This window comes from Hemicordylus capensis, chromosome 1 (assembly GCF_027244095.1).
Source record: "Hemicordylus capensis ecotype Gifberg chromosome 1, rHemCap1.1.pri, whole genome shotgun sequence".
NCBI lineage: Eukaryota > Metazoa > Chordata > Lepidosauria > Squamata > Cordylidae > Hemicordylus > Hemicordylus capensis.
In genome coordinates, this window is record NC_069657.1 from 80,540,658 (window position 1) to 80,559,467 (window position 18,810).

Consider the following 18,810-nt stretch of genomic DNA (forward strand, 5'->3'; position numbering starts at 1 on the left):
GGTCATTGGGGTTCAGTAGGGTAGAGAAAGAGCACATCCATCCTGACCGCAGTGGCGTGTGAACGAGGCACTGAGTGCAGCAGGCAGATGGGCTCCTCTCATCTTGTTTTCTGGTGACCATGCCCCCTTGAGTATGACATCATATGCAGAGGATGTGGTGCACATTTCCACAGGGCCAGGGATCTGCCAGTTGAACTCCCTACACCCCTGGCTGTATGGTTGGAGGAGCTGTAGACAACTGTGTGGACAGTAACAATAAGATATTTATGTGGAGAAAGGAATATTATTTCTTGTGAATATTTTAGACACCAATTATTGGCCTTGTTCACACAACTGTTCAAATCTAGGTTCAATGTAGGTTACTGACATCAGCGTGACTATCCCACACCAAGGTGGGAATCTCAGATTCATTTCTGGCCATAAACTATCTTGTGATGGGTTCATACAATCACGCTAATGTCAGTAACTCACATTAATACCTAGATTCAAATGATTGTGTGAACTAGGCCATTGTTTATTGGGAATAATTTGCTGTGTGATGGTTGATTCTTGAATTACTTCATTAGCACAAAAGTTTATTTGTACTGCTACTATCACAGAACCCATTCCTGGAAGAGAGGGCAGAACTATCCAGTCCTGTTCCTTGTTTCTTCCCTCTATAACAAATTTCTGTTGAAAAAACAGGCACTCCTGGTTGTGCCACACTAGTTTGCCATTGTTTGGTCCTCAGTGGTCTTGATGGCAATTTAACTCCCAAGTTAAACAGCTTGTGGAAGGGATCTGGATTGGGACCACGATCGGAAGAAAGGTTTAAGAACATAAGAACCGCCCTGCTGGATCAGGCCCAAAGCCTATCTAATCCAGCATCCTGTTTCACACAGTGGCCCACCAGAAGCCTCTGGGAAGCCCACAGGCAAGAGCTGAGGGCATGCCCTCTCTCCTACCATTGCTCCCCTACAATTGGTATTCAGAGGCATCTTGCCTCTTAGGCTGTGGGTGGCCTATAGCCCTCAGACTAGTAGCCATTGATAGACCTGTCCTCCATGAATTTGTCTAAACCCTTCTTAAAGCCATCCAGGCTGTTGGCTGTCACCACATCTTGTGACAGAGAATTCCATAGGTTAATTATTCATTGTGCAAAAAAGTATTTTTTGTCGGTTCTAAATTTTTGGCAGTCAGTTTCATGGGATGACCCCTAGTTCCAGTTGCTAGAGGTTGTTGATTTTTACCCACAATAGGTAAAACAGCAGAGCACTAAGGAATGAGCACACACTCCAGTTACAGAGCAGGTAGCAGAGGATGGTTTGGATATTGCAGCTATTTAGAGAAAACACATGGAGATCCTTGTATGATTAACACTAAATATTTATTGGTTAAATACACTTAGATAGGAAAGACCTATATCTAATCTAAAGGACTACATAATGGATAGGTAAAGAGAGAGAGAGATGTTTCCATCTGCTCTCTAGGAGGAAAGGAAGGATTGTGACTCAGCACAGGAAGTGTTGCAGAGTCAGTTCAGAGGTCATAGAGTAGGGACAGATAGGGAGACCTGTACTCACTGTCTCTATTCCCAATGCCCCTAGTGCACATTAGGACAGTTGGTGCAAAAGGTCGATGCACTGGAAGTTCATTTCCAACACCAGTATTATGCGAGAGGGAGAGAATTTTTTCTCTATCTCCACACCATGCATGATTTTATAGATCTCTATCATGCCTCCCCTCAGTTATCTTTGTTCTAAACTAAAAAGCCCCAGGTGTTGTAGCCTTGCCTCATAAGGAAGGTGCTCTATGTCCCTGATCTTCTTGGTTGCCCTCTTCTGCACCTTCTCCAGTTCTATAATGACCTTTCTGAGGTATGGTGACTAGAACTGTACAGAGTACTCCAGATGTGGCCACACAACCGTTTTGTATAAGGGCATTATGATATTCGCAGTTTTATTTTCAATCCCCTTCCTAATGATTCCAAGCATGATTCCAATTTAAAATCCCTCTCCCCACACAATTTGAGTACTATAAAGGGAATACTTGCATTGAAATTGGCACCAGGACATATTCCCAGTGGATGAAATTTGATAGCTGTCACTATGCTGGAATTAGGTCCATGGCTGGCTCCAGTCACTGGTTCATAACATAATGTGATCCACAGTTGGAGGAGATACAGTGTCCAATAATATATCTTCTTCTGCTGTTTCTACAGACTGTGGAATTGGCTCAGTATTGATTCAAACTTACAGTACAGATGATAAACCTGTAATTTAGTGAAATAGACGCAGCTCTTTGGTTTAATCCACGTGTAGAAAAACTTGGCTGCAGAGAAACACAGGCACTGAGGACTATTCCTAGTGGTAACATTTTTTTTAAAAGATGATTTTCAATTAAAATGCATCCTTTATTTTTATTGATATTTTATTAACGCCAGAAATCTGGACAGGGCCTTTGAAAATTGTACTTTAAATATTTTTTTCAGCATTTTTCTTCCATTGTTTCACAGCTTGAGCTGGAAAACCATTATCTCAAAGGTTGTAACCTGAGGCAGAGTGAGCAGATCAAAGCCCTTCAAGAAGCACTGCAGGGTAAATGTGTGTTTTATTACTAATCTCTAGGAACTAGCACAGAAACTAGCAATGAGAGCCCTTAGATCTATTCCTGACTTCATCATAGTTCTGTGCAGGACACATTGCATAATCTTTCAGTGCCAGTTTCACTCTAGTTGTTTCTGTGGTTTCTTTCCAGTGCAAAAAAGTAGGGTGAGCAAAATGTGCTTTTGCTGCTTCCTGTTTTATATATATTTTTGAACATATTTTCACACATATCTCAGTAGGATCTTGTTGCTCTCTCCATATTAATAGTTAGTCCTTTTAGTTCAGCAGTTAATATCAATGACCGAATATCCACCAACTTTACTAGGGTATTACCAAACTTTTGATTGATTTTATTGCTTCTCTTTCAAGAATGGAACACCCTCAAAATAATAATTGGTATTACTTGACTGCATTGCTGGTCATTTTAGCAACTTGGAGATAAAAGGACTTTCACATATCTGTTGGCATTGCAGTGTGAATTTCACCTTTGTTCTGTCAGTATCAAATGTTCAGATGTCTGTAACTGACTCCCTTCCTAACCATGTTCTGATGCTTGCTGGCAGAACAGTTGGATCCACCTCAACGTAGAGCCAGCGTGGTGTTGTAGTGGCTAGAGTGCCGGACTAGGACCGGGGAGACCCGAGTTCAAGTCCCCATTCCGCCACGAAACTAGCTGGGTGACTCTGGGCCAGTCACTCTCTCTCAGCCTAACCTACTTCACAGGGTTGTTGTTGTGAGGAGAAACCTAAGTATGTAGTACACTGCTCTGGGCTCCTTGGAGGAAGAGCGGGATATAAAATGTAAAAATAAATAAATAAAAATAAATAATGTATAGGTTTCCAATGGATGTTGCTTTGACATCAAGTTGAAACAATTGGCAAATATAAGAAGTAAAAAATCTCACTAATAATGCAATCCTAAGAATGTTCCCTTGCAACTCAGGGTGGCTCCACACTTAATGCAACAGACATGATTTCCAAGGATATTTAATCATCATCATCATATTTTTTTTGTTAGACATCCCATAACAAATTGTTCTCTGGCCAGTTCACAACAAAGCATTAAAACATGAAGTAAAAACACACAACACATTACATCATAACAGACCAAAAGAGGTGGGGGAGAGAAAATACAATACAAAGCAATTTTAAAACTCTTTAAAATAAGTTAAAAATCAAAATTTAAAAGGCCTGAGTGAACAAAACGTTTTTTAACCTGACGTCTAAAAGAACAAAGTGATGAAGCCAGGAGAACCTCACTGGGGAGGCAATTCCATAAACGAGATGCAACCACTGAAAAGGCCCTCTCCCTAGTAGCCACCCACCTCACCTCGTTTGGCAGGGGCCCTTGGAAGAGGGCCTCCAAAGATCTTAAGGTCTGGTGTTGGGACATATGGGACAAGGTGCTCTCTCAGGTAGTTGCTTGGAGCGATGCGGCCTACCACCTGTTTTCTTGACCCTTGCCTGACATGACTTAAACTATCTGCCAGGGAGGTTGTTGTAGAAGGCCTAGTAGAGATCATAAATGCTTCTCTGAGGGAGGGCAGGATGCCTCTTTGTCTTAAGGAGGCAATTATTAGACCTGTTTTGAAGAAGCCTGTGTTGGATCCCTCAGAGTTGAGCAACTATAGGCCTGTCTCCAACCTTCTGAGGTTGAGCAAGGTAATTCAGAGGGTGGTGGCTGACCAGCTCCAAGAGGTCTTGGATGAAACTGATTATCTAGACCTGTTTCAGACTGGCTTTCGGGTGGGCTATGGGGTGAAGACTGCCTTGGTCAGCCTGATGGATGAACTCCAATTGGGAATTAACAGAGGAAGTGTGACTCTGTTGGTCCTTTTGGACCTCTTGGCAGCTTTCGATACTATCGACCATAGTATCCTTCTGGAGCGTCTGAGGGGATTGGGGGTGGGAGGCACTGCTTTGCAGTGGTTCCACTCTTACCTCTCAGGCAGATTCCAGATGGTGTTACTCAGGGACTGTTGTTCTTCAAAAACGGAACTTCAGTTTGATGTCCCTCAGGGCTCCGTATTGTCTCTGATGTTGTTTAACATCTACATGAAACCACTGGGAGAGATCATCAGGAGATTTGGTGCAGGGTGTTATTAGTATGCTGATGACACCCAATTTTTTTTCTCCATGTCAACATCATCAGGAGAAGGTATAACCTCCCTAAATGCCTGCCTGGAGGCAGTGATGAGAGGTAACAAGCTGAAGCTGAATCCAGATAAGATGGAGGTACTTATTGTGCAGGGTCGGAACTTGGGAGATGATTTTGATCTGCCAGTTCCTGATGGGGTCACACTTCCCTGAAAGGAACAGGTATGCAGTCTGGGGGTGCTTCTCGACACAAAACTCTCCCTGGTGTCCGAGGTTGAAGCAGTGGCCAGAGGTGCCTTTTATCAGCTTTGGCTGATATGCCAGCTGCGTCCATTTCTAGAGATAAATGACCTCAGATCAGTAGTACATTTGCTGGTCACCTCCAGACTTGATTATTGCAATGCGCTCTATGTGGGGCTGCCTTTGTATGTACTCCGGAAACTGCAGTTGGTCCAGAATGCGGCAGCCAGGTTGGTCTCTGGTTCATCTCGGAGAGACCATATCACTCATATCTTAAAATATCTACACTGGTTGCTGATAAGTTTCTGAGCAAAATACAAGGTTTTGGTTATAACCTATAGAGCCCTAAACAGCTTGCACCCTGGGTATTTAAGAGAACGCCTTCTTCGCTCTGAACCACACCACCCATTGAGACATCTGAAGAGGTTCATCTGCAGTTGCCGGTTCGTCTGCACCGGCTCGTCTAGTGGCTACTCAAGGCTGCCCCAAAGCTTTGGAACACACTTCCTGTTGAAATAAGAGTCTCCCCATCTCTTACAACTTTTAAAAAGCAATCAAGATGCATTTGTTCACCTAGGCTTTTAATTTGATACTGTTTTAATTGTGTTTTAATAGTTTTAATATTTTTAAATTTCAACTGTTGTGATGTTTTAATCTTTTAATCTTTTTTTGTTGTTTTGTTGTGAACTGCCCGGAGACTTGCGTTTTGAGTGGTATAGAAATGTTTTAAATAAATAAAACCTGGTCCTAAGGCATTTAGGGCTTTAAAGGTTAAAACCAGCACTTTGAATTGGGACAGGAAGTGGCCTGGGAGCCAGTGCAGCAGATGAAGCACGGCTGTAATATGGTCAAAAAACGTCATGTTTTTTGAACGTCATGAACCTGTGTTACACTGGTATTTCTTGCAGCTGGTACATTAAGTATGGATGACATTTTTGTGTCATTTAAAAACCTATGACACACATCATGGAGCTGCAGCCAATTGGGGTTTCCAAGGGCAAGACCCTGGGCATTTTAATATGCAGGCATGTCATCTGTACAATGTTTATAGCAGGAAATACTGATGTAACACCAATGTATCTACAGCACTCATATGTAAATTGTCACCCTAAATCCTGCTGAGTTCAAGGTTACAGTCCTCCAAATGCATCAGAGGGCAAAGTGGGAAGGGCCCATGAAGGGTCATGTGTCAGGACTTGGCCAGTTTTCAAGACAAGCTGCAGCTGGAAGTCTGGGTCCAGTGCATACAGATGAGGGTCAAAGGAGCCAATGACAGATGATATAGTTGAGACAGGCTAGGTTCAGGTATGAGATCAGGCAGATGGGAATCAAAAGGGGCCAGAGAGGTGGACTATGTGGTTGAGAATGGGTGGGTGGTCAAGTCCTGAATCAAAAGGATGAAGGTAAAAGTGCCAGTGCTAGAAAATAAAGACTGGTCAGGTACCACAACAAGGCTGTGTTGCGATCCATTGAGGCAAGTTTCTAAATCTGAGGAATCAAGCCTAAAGAACCAAACAACCACTTAAAAAGCCGGCTAGGCTTCTGATGGTTCCTCAGGTCATCTGAGCTGAAGAATGGCAGTACCATATTCAGCCATTAAATGTGTGGCACTGCAGTATAGCAGAGATCAAGCTGATAACTTCCTCCATGTGAGAGCTGCCTCGGTGGCACAGAGACTGAGACTCCTGAACACTGCTGACGTGGAGGAAGCGATAAAGAAACTGAGCTGAACGGGCAAAGATTATGTGTTCAGCCTCTGGTTTGAGATATTTGGTGCCTTGTGTGTGCTTTGTGTACAGAAGGTCCCAAGCTCAATTCCTGGTATCTTCAGCTAAATGTTTCAGGTTACAGATGATGAATAAGATCCCAAAATAGATAATATTGAACTAGATGGATCGATGGTCTGACTCAGTATAAGGCAGTTTCATAATTTTCTGACTATCTTGTATGTTATATTTTCGTACACTGAGGGCCTCTTCATACAGAGGCCTGGAATGCAGACTCTGCACATGGTGGAGGCATGGTGATGAGGCTTAGGTTTGCTTGCCTCCCAACTGCATGTAGGCATTGTGAGGCCATTTTGCAGGGGGTGGGGAAGCCTGTTTCATGTCTATGGCTTTCATTCATCCTGTTTGCCATGAAATGTATGAGTTATCTCTGCTGGGTCTTGAAATCTTCTTAAAAATATATTATTATTAAAATATATTATTATTAATTATTATTATTTCAAGTAGAAGGAAATTATCTTTACCAGATTGGTTTTTCTATAGCAACAAATTGTGCATATCACAGAGGCAAGCAACCTGGAACATAGGAGTACGTCTGTGCATGGGGGTGTCAGCGCTGTGCTGTAAACTGTCATTGGCATGCATTAGTATCTCTCTGTACAGAATTGCTTCAGCAATTGGGCTCTACAAGTTCAAGTACCTTCCCAGTTGAAAATTTTGCAAGCAAATTGTCCTCATCTGCTCTGCTTGTTTATAGAATGAGAAGGTTGCTACAGTGACCTGGTGCTAAGTGTTCCCAGGCTGTCAGACAGCTCTGAGTGAGAAGTCAGCTCATGCACATACCTGTACTATCTCATGATGCATTATTCAGTTTTGAGGCTCCAGCATGGTGGCTTTTAAACCAGAGCCTTACCCCCGCTGTGCTAGTGCTCAGTTCTGGAATGTGGCAAGTGGTAACAAAGGAAATATTGTTTTTGAACATATGAGAATGTATTTCCCTCATCTCTAGGTAACCACACCCTTTCCTTCCAACATACAGACATACAAGTGTTTGGAATTAAGGGGCAGGACTTCCAAATAAGAAGTCTAGACTGTAATGAGACCTGGTCTTCATATTTTACCATCAAACATAGAACAGAACAAAAATAATGAGAGGAAATAAATAATTAAAGGTACAACCCCATTGTGAGAATAGAAGCTAACACTGGAGCAAATCACAGAGCTGTGATTAAAGGGGAAATACTCACTAATCCCCCACAGCCAGAATTAACAGAAGCGATAAAGTAACTGAGCTGAACTTGCAAAGATTATGTGTTCAGTTTAAAGGTACAGGAGCCCTGAAAAACTTCCATAGCACTTTGTCCACATTGGATAGGCTGGATCTGCCACTGAATTTTATTACCAAAAAAAGCCACCATAAAACAAGTCTGAAAAAACATGGGAAGGGAATGCAGAAAACACTGGAACTTAAACATTGGCATGTAGATACTACTTTTAAAAGTGTGTGAACAAAGTATGGCAATTCCACAGAAAAGGGCTAATGTAGAAGCACTATTTTTGAGTAGTATCTTGATGGCAGATCTAGGTATTTTGCCTCAATAAAGCAATTTGGACACAATATTGCACACTGGATACCCCTTCGTTTGCTACAGTTCCTGTTTCTTTGGGCTATTATGCATATATAATTTTTCCTACACCAAGAAAATCTCCACGTAGGTAAAATCGTGTCTACTTGAAAGAACTGGGCAATGTGCATATGGAAGATGGACTGCCAGGGAAGTCTGCAGTTCAGATCTCATCTCTGCCATGAACTCATTAGGTAGTCTAAGGCAGGGGTTTCCAGCCTTTTTAAACAAGTGTACCCCTTCTGTTATAAACCTTCAGTTTAGGTACCCCACAGAGGTTTTTCTAGTGAGTTGTATACACACAAATTTTAATGTTACAGTGATGAGACAGGCTACTCCAGTCATTGGTTTACATCCAGACCAAGTTACTCATGAGTACCCCCACTGAAATTAAGATGATGAATAGCTTATTATGGAAGTAAACCAGTGACTGGAGTTGCCCATCTCATAACTATAACATTCAAATGTGTGTGTTTATGTGTACACACACATACATAAAAACAAAAATGTAAGTGTTACAGTTAGGGAGACAGACTACTACAGTCCCGGCGCACATCCACACTAAGTTACTCATAAGCAGTCTTACTGAAAAGAATGGGAAAGTTTACTTGTCCTATTAATTTCAGTGGAAGTACTCAGAGCTAAGGAGCCAGCGTGGTGTAGTGGTTAGAGTGCTGGACTAGGACCGGGGAGACCCGAGTTCAAATCCCCATTCAACCAACCAAGTTCAAATCCCCATTCAACCATGATACTAGCTGGGTGACTCTGGGCCAGTCACTTCTCTCTCAGCCTAGCCTACTTCACAGGGTTGTTGTGAGAAGAAACTCAAGTATGTAGTACACCGCTCTGGGTTCCTTGGAGGAAGAGCGGGATGTAAATGTAATAAATAAATAAATTTTCTGAAGACTGTCAGTCAGGCTGAGGGGGGAGGTATGCTGTACTTCATCATGTAGCCAGCCAATCAAGAGCAGAGGAGGAGGGTCTTCACCCTCCTTTTCTGTAGCAGACACATCACTGAGAATGTGACTGCTTCAAGCCAGCAATGCTCAGAATAGCACCGCTGTAGCGTGGTGAGGCAAAAGGGCTCTCAGTACTGCCTGGGAGCCCTTCAAGTTCCTCTAGGGGTACTAATGCCATGCCCACTGTTGGGAACCTTTGGCCAAAGGAGGCCACTATTCTCTTAGCCTCCAGTCCTCCCCTGCTTGCCCTGCTGGGGTAAGGTTATACTGACTACTTCTCAGAGACATTAGAGTTGCTAAGATTATTTAGATGGAGCAATATGGACACTTGAAGAGTGCTACATTAATGCAAATAATAATGTTTGTTAGATGGTGCGACATGAGTGTTTACTGTGTTGCAGGTGTATTTGGTCAGAAATATACTTTCTGCAGTTCATGGCAGAGAGCAAGGAAATTTAGTAGCAAAAGGCTGTGTCATGAGGTTTTGAGCAAAGAAATCACTGTCAACAGGCAGACTGTCCAGGACAAGGCTGACCCAGAGAGTTTATAGAGGCTTTTTGTTCAGTCAAATGACTTGGCTGAAAATCAATCAGGACTGAAACGTCCACAGAGGAAGAGGTAAAAACGGGATGAGTACATTGTTTTGCAGCCCTTCCGTGCTGGCTGGTTGGCTGGCTTTGCACCTAAAGCTGGAGTCTGTGTTTTCATCTTCACAGGCTGCAACCTGTCCTCACAGGACCTCTTGTTTTACTATAAGAAGATATAGAATGAAGCATTCAAAAATAAGACATACCATGCTAGTGAAAGGTTTTATGTATCTTTTGCTCCCAACTCTAGATCTGACTACTGTTCCTGCAGAATCTGTTTCAAGCTGTAACATTCAGCTGCTGAGAGACCCATTGTCATCCCTCCTTGAGACCTCAGACCAGGATTCCAAGATTCTTGCAATGGACATCAAACAGTCATACCCAGGTGTATCTATGAAAGGCATTCCTTATATAACAAGTGTACTCTTTATGGATGATGCTTATGTGGCAGATGAGGCTGTCAAATCAATGCCCTCTCAGAGCTCACTGAGATTTATCTCTGATACCTCAAACTACAAGCATCCTTCAGTGAATGACTTGGTTTCCATGGGAAACCCAAAAAACTGCACAGTGTCACCAAACCACCAAGCTGAGACTATGACATTTCATGGAGCTTTAGCTTTTCAGCCTCCTCTAGAGGAATTTCAGAGCTCTATCACTGCTTCCAATAAAAAAGAATCGGACCGATACAATCCATCAGATGAACAAAGTACTTTCAGCAGTCATAGATTCAACTTCTCTGGGGAAATGAAAAATACACTTAATAGTTCTGTCTCAACATCAATTTCAGCTCTGAAGCTGCCAACATCCATTACTTCAATACCTTCCAATTTCCCATTGAGAGAAGGTGGACTAGGTAATAGCATGACACTTCCCAAAACTCGGACTCCTAGCAATTTAAGGGACAGTATTCAGCTAACCAAGAGGCATTATAGCCAGCCACAGCCAGGCACTGATTCCTTCCATCATGTAGTGAACATTGAGATTAGTACTTTTCAGCCTATAAGAGCTGCTACACCATGCCAGGGACCAGTGGAAGAGACAGATATTGATGAAGAGGTTGCAGAGAAGATGGAAATGGAAGACTGTTCGGTGGAGGAGGCAAGGATGGGTGAGGAGACACCTCAGCACTTTGGTTCAAGTAAGAAGACAGTAATTTCTGAACCCAGATTAAAGGACCCAGGAAGCAAGCCACCCACTCCTCCCTTACACAGGTTTCCATCTTGGGTAAGATATTCAGGCTTTATATTTATGGCCCTATCGGATCATGGATGCTGCACTCCAGTATCCCAGCATTCTCAGTCATGGAGAGGATCTGTCCCTCAGTACAGCATTTGTTCTTACTGCAGACAAGTGCTGTATCTGTGGAGTGCAGAAGGCTGTGGTTTAAGAGCATGTTGGTGTGGGCTTTGGTATTTGCCATTGTTCTCTCATCGGAGCTGTACCTGGAGTATAGATCATGATTTAAACAGAATTTATGTGGAGACTTTAGGGCACTGCAAGTTAAAAGCCAAAGTTCTGCAATTTGAAAAAATGAAACCAATTGTACTGAGGCCAGAATCAGTTATTTATACAAATGACACAAGTGCTGTTTGATCATTTTTAGGTGTTGTCTATTGGGCACACATTCTACTTGCCATCAGTAGAACTTAAAGCAATGCTTTGAGGTATGCCATTCTGTGTAGATTATGGTCTGTTTTCTAAAAGCAAAATCAGGCATCAGTAGAGTGGAAGACAGGCTGGGATTTGTATGAAACTTGTGTAAAGAAGCGGGACTAGAGTCTTGATTTTCTGGGGATGGCCAGGAGATTGTGAAGAGTGGAAAGGTTTTTTATTTTAACCACCAAAAGCTCTTCCCAGCTCTCACCCACCCTATAATCTCAGGCCTGGTCTAATATCTAGTGGAATGAGATGGATGAATGGATTGTATGTACCACTTCAGACTCCAGATGGAGGAATCACATTTTTAATGTTCCTTTGTAAACAGAAAACAAGTACAGCAAGCGAAGAGCTAGGCTGGAACCTTTCTCTCTGCTGTGCTAGTTTTTTATTGCAGGATTTTGTCTTAGGTGGAGGAGCATTCAAAGCTAGATTCTACCATCTGCAACATGAAGTAGTTTGTTCCATTCTACACCCACCCCCCCTTTGCTGGTCAATGACCGAATAAACTTATAACTAACTTCTACCACCCCATTTCCACATCATTATCCTGGATATGCAGATCAGACTTGAGAGATGTGGCAGGCATTTATCTCTCTAACCATGAAGGCTAGAACCTGCTGCTCTTTTACAAACATGATAATTGATGGATACAGTTGATAATATGTCAGACTCTAGTGATTTGTAGCCAAAAATAAAGGCAAAGGCAAAAGCTAAAGGCTAGTAGTGTAACTTACTAGGAATGGAGTTTAATATTTCCAGCTGTTGCCTCCATTCCTTCGAGAAAGAATGAAGAGACATTTACAGAGTTCATTTATAATAGTGAAGCCAGTGTCTAGTCAGTGTTTCCAATCTCCTGTGGTTGGCCAAGGTGATTGAGAAGGTGGACGCCTCTCAACTAGGGATGTGCACGGAACCGTTCGGTGCTCCATTCTAGGAGTGCCAAACTGGTTCCGGCAACCGGCGTTTGAACCGGTTCGGAGAGGGCAGGGTCTTTTTAAGGGGCAGGGAAGGTGCTGCCTACCTAGCCCCCGCCCCACTGCTTTCCCCTCACTGGCGCTCTTCCAAGAAGCAGGTGTGCAGGGCAGGGCTGCAGCATGTCTGCTTGTAGCCGGGATCAGCATCACCACACAAATAGCCAATGTGCATGAACCCCATGTGCTCGCTTTTTGGAAGAGTGCCAGTAGGGGAAAAGCAGCGGGGCGGGGGCTGGCAGGTAGGCAGCAGCTTCCCTGCTCCTTAAAGCAACCCCCTGCCCTCCCTATAGTGCACAGAATCAGTTCTGTGCACATCCCTATTCTCAACTGTAGGCAGTCTTGAATGAAACAGATTATCTAGACCCATTTCAAACTAGCTTTCGGCAGGTTATGGGGTGGGAACTGTTTTGTTGGCCTGATGGATGATCTCCAAAGAGGAATTGACAGAGGGAGTGTGACTCTGTTGGTTCTTTTGGATCTCTTGGCAATTTTTAATTCCATCTACCACTGTATCCTTCTGGATTGCCTCCAGGGACTGTGTGTGTGGGGCACAGCTTTGCAGTGGTTCTGCTCATATCTCTCGGGCAGATTTCAGGAGGTGTTACTTGGAGACTGCTCTCTGTAAAGCAAGAGCTTTCGTATGGTGTCCTTCAGGATTCCATTTTGTCTCCAATGCTTTTTAACATCTACATGAAACCACTGGGAGAGAGCATCAGGGGATTAGATGCAGGGTGTTATCAGTGTTATCAGTATGCTGATGACACCCAAATCTACTTCTCTATGTCAGCTTCATCAGGCAATAGCATAACTTCCCTAAATGCCTGCCTTGAGGCAGAAATGGGCAGAAATGGGCTGGATGAGGGCTAACAAACACAGACTGAATCCAAACAGGATGGAAATGCTCATTGTAAGAAGCCACAGTTCAGGAAATGACATGTTCTGGATGGTGTTACACTCCCCCAGAAGGAACAGGTTTGCAGTTTGGGAGTACTCCTGGACCCAACCCTCTCCCTCATACCTCAGGTGAAAGTGGTGGCCAGGAGTGCTTTTTATTAGCTTCGAGTGGTTCGCCAACTGTGCCCTTTCCTGGAAGTGAGTGACCTTAAGACAGTGGTGCACATGCTGATAATCCCCAGGCTTAACTACTTGTACATAGTCTGGAAGCCGCCCAGAGACATATGTTTGGGTGAGATATAAATGTAATAAATAAATAAATAGAAACAAATAAATTGTTGCAGAATGCTGCTGCCACTTGGTCTCCGGGATGTCCTGTAGAGACCATATTACTTCAATTCTAAAAGATCTACACTGGCTACCAACAGGTTTCCGGGCAAAATACAAAGCACTGGTTATTGCCTAGAAATCCCTTAATGGCTTGGGCCCACGGTATTTAAGAGAACACCTTCTTCATTATGAACCCCACCACCTATGAACATCTTCAGGGGAGGTTCATCTGAAGGTGCCGCCAACTTTCCTAAAAGGCATGCCTTCTCTGTAGTTGCCCTAGGATTGTGGAATGCACTTCCTGCTGAGATTAGAACTGCTGTTGGCTTTTTAGTTAGTGATGTTTTCATTGGATATTTTAAGCTGGTTTTTATATGTTTTAACTGTTAAAATTCTTGGTTTGGTTTGTTCTTGGTTTGTTTTATGCTGTAAACTGCCTATAGACTTCGGTAGTGGGTGGTATACAGATGTATTAAATAAATAAAATAAAATAAACATGGGTGGGTCTTTAGTGTTTTCTTTAGTGAACTATCCAAAAGACAGTTTACAATTTTGTGCCATACAGGATTTCTGCTGTGTGATAGGTGGTGTGGTGAGCTGCTGGTAGTTCTCTGGAGACAGTGATAGGAAGCTGACTGGCCTTGAGGAGGAGCAAGGCAGACAAAGTTGCCTTAATGCTAACAGAAGGTTCTATCTTTGGTTTGTCTTTTTCCTCTTGTTTTAGGAGAGTCGGATCTATGCAGTAGCCAAATCTGGCATGAGACTTTCAGAAGTGGCTCTTGTGAGTGACTCTACTAGCTGGAGTAAGTCCCAGTCAAAATTATCACTAACATTAACTGGATATTGCCAATGGTATATAGATTTACAATATTTGGTCATGTGAACACTCATATTGATAAAGGTAATATTGATTGAATTTATGCCACATTTGATTAAAAGGGAAGCTTAGTCATGGGGGGAGGGTGGCACCTTCTTAGGTTGCTTTCATACTAATTTGTTTTTCAGAAACAGCTGGTGCCATTTGCACAAAAACCTGGCTAGAGTCACTGTTAGTGCTCCACTGGAGGGTGGCAGCTTCAAGGGCAAGTTGCCATTTCTCCTTACATAGATCCATTGAAGGAGATATAGAGTTTCTCTGTTTGTTCTTGTAGCTAAGGAAAAGGGCAGGGAAATCCCTTCTCTGGGATGAATTCAATGGCTGGCATGATGTACTACATTACGGAGGCATAACACTGTACTGTGGGGCTGTTGCAGACTTCAAAGGGAGCATCAGGGCTGCTCAGAAGGGGCAGTTGTGCAACCAGTGCTTCCACAAGTTTCCCCATTTGGGACTAGGGGAAGCTTGTGGAAGTGCTGGCTGCGTAACAGGCATAGACATAGGGTCTATTGGACAAGGGAGGGCTAATGTCCCTGGGCCCGAAGGGTGTGGGGCCCACAAGGGGCCCACAAGTAGAGGCCTCCTGCCTCCTGGGGGGGGCCTCCCAGTGATCGGGGGGGCCATCCTGCTGCTGCTGCTGCCACCCCACTGCCCCACTGATATTTCTCATATTAGAGCTGAATAATTAGAACCCCCAGCGGTGGGGAGGGAGGGGGGGCCCCAGAATCTGGTGAGGCTCTTTCTGTTTGGAGGACACAACTCGGCAGCTCCATGGGCAACCCTGCAGGGCTTGGTAAGGGCTGCGTTTCCCTCCTGAATGGAAGCACTGTTTTGTAAAGCACCCTTGGATTTACCATCTCTGGATATCGTGGCGGAGAGGAGGAAGAGGCAAGCAGGTTGCCCTTCACCCCCCCCCCCGCGTCTGATGTCAGATGCAGGGGGTGTGGCTTGGGGCGCTGGGGCCCCCTTCCTGCTTTTTGTCCCCAGGCCCCAGGGAAGCTTGCTACGGTCCTGGCAACAAACCAACAGTGCAGTGTTACATCTCCATAATGCTGCACATCATGTCAGGCACTAGAGTAATGCTGTTGCTTCTCCAGAGTGACCAGTATGAGCCCAATCTTCCTACTGTAATGACCATGAGAAGTGTTTACTTACCAGTAGGTATGCTGGTGACAAGTGCTGGTAACAGCCGTGGAATATCAACAATGACCTAGCTTTCAGCAAGGTAGTAAACCTTTGTCTGGGCTATACCACTACAGACAGGGAGTTTAAAATATCCATGTACTTAGAAAAGTAGCATGTCAGGAATAAAGCTAATCTAGAACCTTATCTTTGGTCTCTCATTTTCTATGTAGACATTTCTTTGCTTATTTGTTTATTATGGAGGAGCATTCAACCATGTGAACCTCCATCTGCAATCTGAGGTGCTACAGGCTAGACACAAGTTAACCACCTCAGTGGGAAGAACTGTGGCAGTTTTGTACTGTTTGCTAGGATAGAATTTTTGTAAATAAATTAATTTTAGGAATTGTAAAAATTGCATAATTCATGCAAAGTTTGTAAACAATGTTGAATAACTGGAAAAAAATGGGACTTACAAGGAAGTCACAGAAGGAGATATAGGACACAAGGAAGGATATAGTGTCTGTTCCTCCTCCCCACTCCCACAAATTCCTCACTCAGTGAGCAAAGGGACCCTGAGGAGATCAGCACTACAACTAAAGAGCTCTCTGGATGTGAGAGTGGCCTCCTTTTATTTGTGGGAGGGGGTGGGGGAGGGTATTTCTTTTGCAGAGCTAATTTCTAACCCCTGGGAGGCCCAGGACTAGCATCAGTGCAGTGCCCTTTGCTGGTAGGAATATTCCTTAGTGGAATGAGGGTGTGTATTCACCACCCTCATCCCAAGTAAGTTTGTTGGGGAAGGTGGGTTTATTCTGATTGACTGGTATTTGGGAACAAGGATTGGTGGTCTCTGCTAGTACAGAAACCCTCCCCAACCCTGCTTGATCACCTCCACTCCATTTCCAGCTAATGTGTCCCTTTTCGGGTTACAAATAATTTTCATGATTCAGTGTTATACAGCCTAATTATAAACATTCATGATAGCCAAAATGGGCTCAGTCCAAACTTTCCCAATAGCTTCATGATAATGTATTGGTGGTTATCAAGTTTCCTAGTGCCACATAGGTGTTTTAATCCCCATCTATCTAAATGCAAATACATGCATTAAAATATGCTAGATTTTATTGCTTTCTTGTTTCTTCTCTCTCTCTCTCTCTCTCTCTCTCTCTAATTTCTTTTAACATAAAACATTCCCAGCTTCCAGTTCCCCAGTCTGTTCAGTCTCTGGGCCATTCACCTGCCTTATTTACAGAAATATCACAGTGCCAGTCTACACCATGCTTAAAGGGGTAAGGAACTATTTAATTTTCCTCTCTTAGGAGAAAAATAGGAAGGGCACATAAAAACAGCAGTGGAGAGCACTAAATTGGCATAAAAGCATTTAGGTCCTTGAAAATCTTAAGTTCTGACTGCTGGCAGAGTATAAGAAACAATTACACTTATAACAAATCTCTTTAATGTATTGAAAGAAGAAAAAAAACCAAAACAAAATATACACAGAAGCCTCAAGCTTTTCCTTCAAGCTTCTGGAATATATAGTGACTTCAGATGGGCTAAATCTGGCTGATTTGGGCCAAATTACATGTACGTTAACAGCTTTCCAAGAAGGAGGATGGGATGGGGCTTTATTGTATATTTTGTCATGGGAGGCTCTTGTAGAAGAGGCCTGAGGATCTCTCTCTGGAAAGCCAGATATGATTAAACATGTAGATAAAATGTGGAGCTCAAACAGAAGGTGGATCTTCGCTTCCTTTAGCAACAGTAATACAGCTATGAGGCAGGAAGAAGTCTCTCCCTGAGGCAGAGGAATAGGAGACAATTTAATGGGCTGTGAATTTTGGACAGCTGTTCAAACTTTGCTGACCCCTAAAGCATGACATTGGTGACCAACCTGTAGCACAGGCAGCAGGGAATTGTTTCAGTCCTGGAAGCGCCTTGGGCCTTGTTCATGCCTATACATTAAGGCCCTCTGGTGGCAAAGGAGCTACATCTGATTCTTACAACAACAATAACAACAGCAACAGCAACTTTATATGTTAGCTGTTCCATAACAAATTGTTCTCTGGGTGGCTTACAACACAACATTAAAACATGAGATAAAAACACACAACACATTAAATCATAACAAACCAAGAAAAGAGGAAGGGGGGAATACAAAACAGTTTTTTAAAAACTTTTTTTTCATCAGTTACAATCAGATCAAATATTTTTAAAAATAAAAGGCCTGAGTGAACAAAAAGGTCTTTACCTGGCATCTAAAAGAAAAAAGTGATGAAGCCAGGTGAACCTCACTGGGGAGGCTGTTCCATAAACGGGGTGTAACCCCTAAAAAGGCCCTCTCCCTAGTAGCTACCTGCCTCGCCTTGTTTGGCAGGGTCACCTGGAGAAGATCTTAAGGATTGGGTTGGGGCATATGAGGTAGGGTGCTTTCTCAGGTAACCTCGGTCCCAAGCCATTTAGGGCTTTAAAGGTTAAAACCAGCATCTTGAATTGGGCCCAGAAATGGTCTGGGAGCCAGTACAGCTGAAGAAGCACTGGCGTAATATGCTTTAAAAAATCCAGTCCCAGTTGTTAATCTTGTAGCCCTATTTTGTGCCAGCTGCAGTTTACGGGCCGTTTTCAAAGATAGCCCCACGTACAATGCATTGCAGTAATCTAAGAGAGAGGTTAACAAAGCATGAACAACTGTGGCCAAGCTATCTCTGCCCAGGTAAGGTTGAAGTTGGCATATCAACTAAAGCTGATAAAAGGTGCTCCAAGCCACAGAGGCCACTTAGGAACATAGGAAGCTGCCATATACTGAGTCAGACCATTGGTCTATCTAGCTCAGTATTGTCTTCACAGACTGGCAGCGGCAGTCTTCACAGACATGAGCCTTGAGCGACAGTGCTGAATCACTTAACACCCCGAAGCATCCCATATGGATCCCCCTCTCCCAAAAAACACATAAATGGGCTAGTCTCAGGCCACATGTGCACCCTTTAAGACCAGAGAAAACCATGCAGATAATAAATACTAGCTCCCTAACTTTAGGCCTTGCACCTAGCATGCCTGGAGATGTCTCATACTGACACTGCTATGCATTAAATGATTTGGATCATGAGATAGCCCTCAAATAAATCTAGCTGGCAG

At 43.4% G+C, this 18,810-nt stretch overlaps 1 protein-coding gene across 5 annotated transcripts in view; it reads left to right on the plus strand.

The window, feature by feature from the left end:
- PLEKHH1 (pleckstrin homology, MyTH4 and FERM domain containing H1) overlaps window positions 1-18,810 on the plus strand; it is a 108,434-nt gene that overhangs the window by 33,887 nt on the left and 55,737 nt on the right. For all 5 annotated transcript variants that reach the window (XM_053274440.1, XM_053274430.1, XM_053274448.1 and 2 more), the window contains 4 exons: window positions 2,495-2,576; window positions 10,070-11,046; window positions 14,404-14,482; window positions 16,876-16,967. In XM_053274440.1, coding sequence (XP_053130415.1) covers window positions 2,495-2,576; window positions 10,070-11,046; window positions 14,404-14,482; window positions 16,876-16,967 — 1,230 coding nt within the window. The remainder of the gene's footprint in view (window positions 1-2,494; window positions 2,577-10,069; window positions 11,047-14,403; window positions 14,483-16,875; window positions 16,968-18,810) is intronic.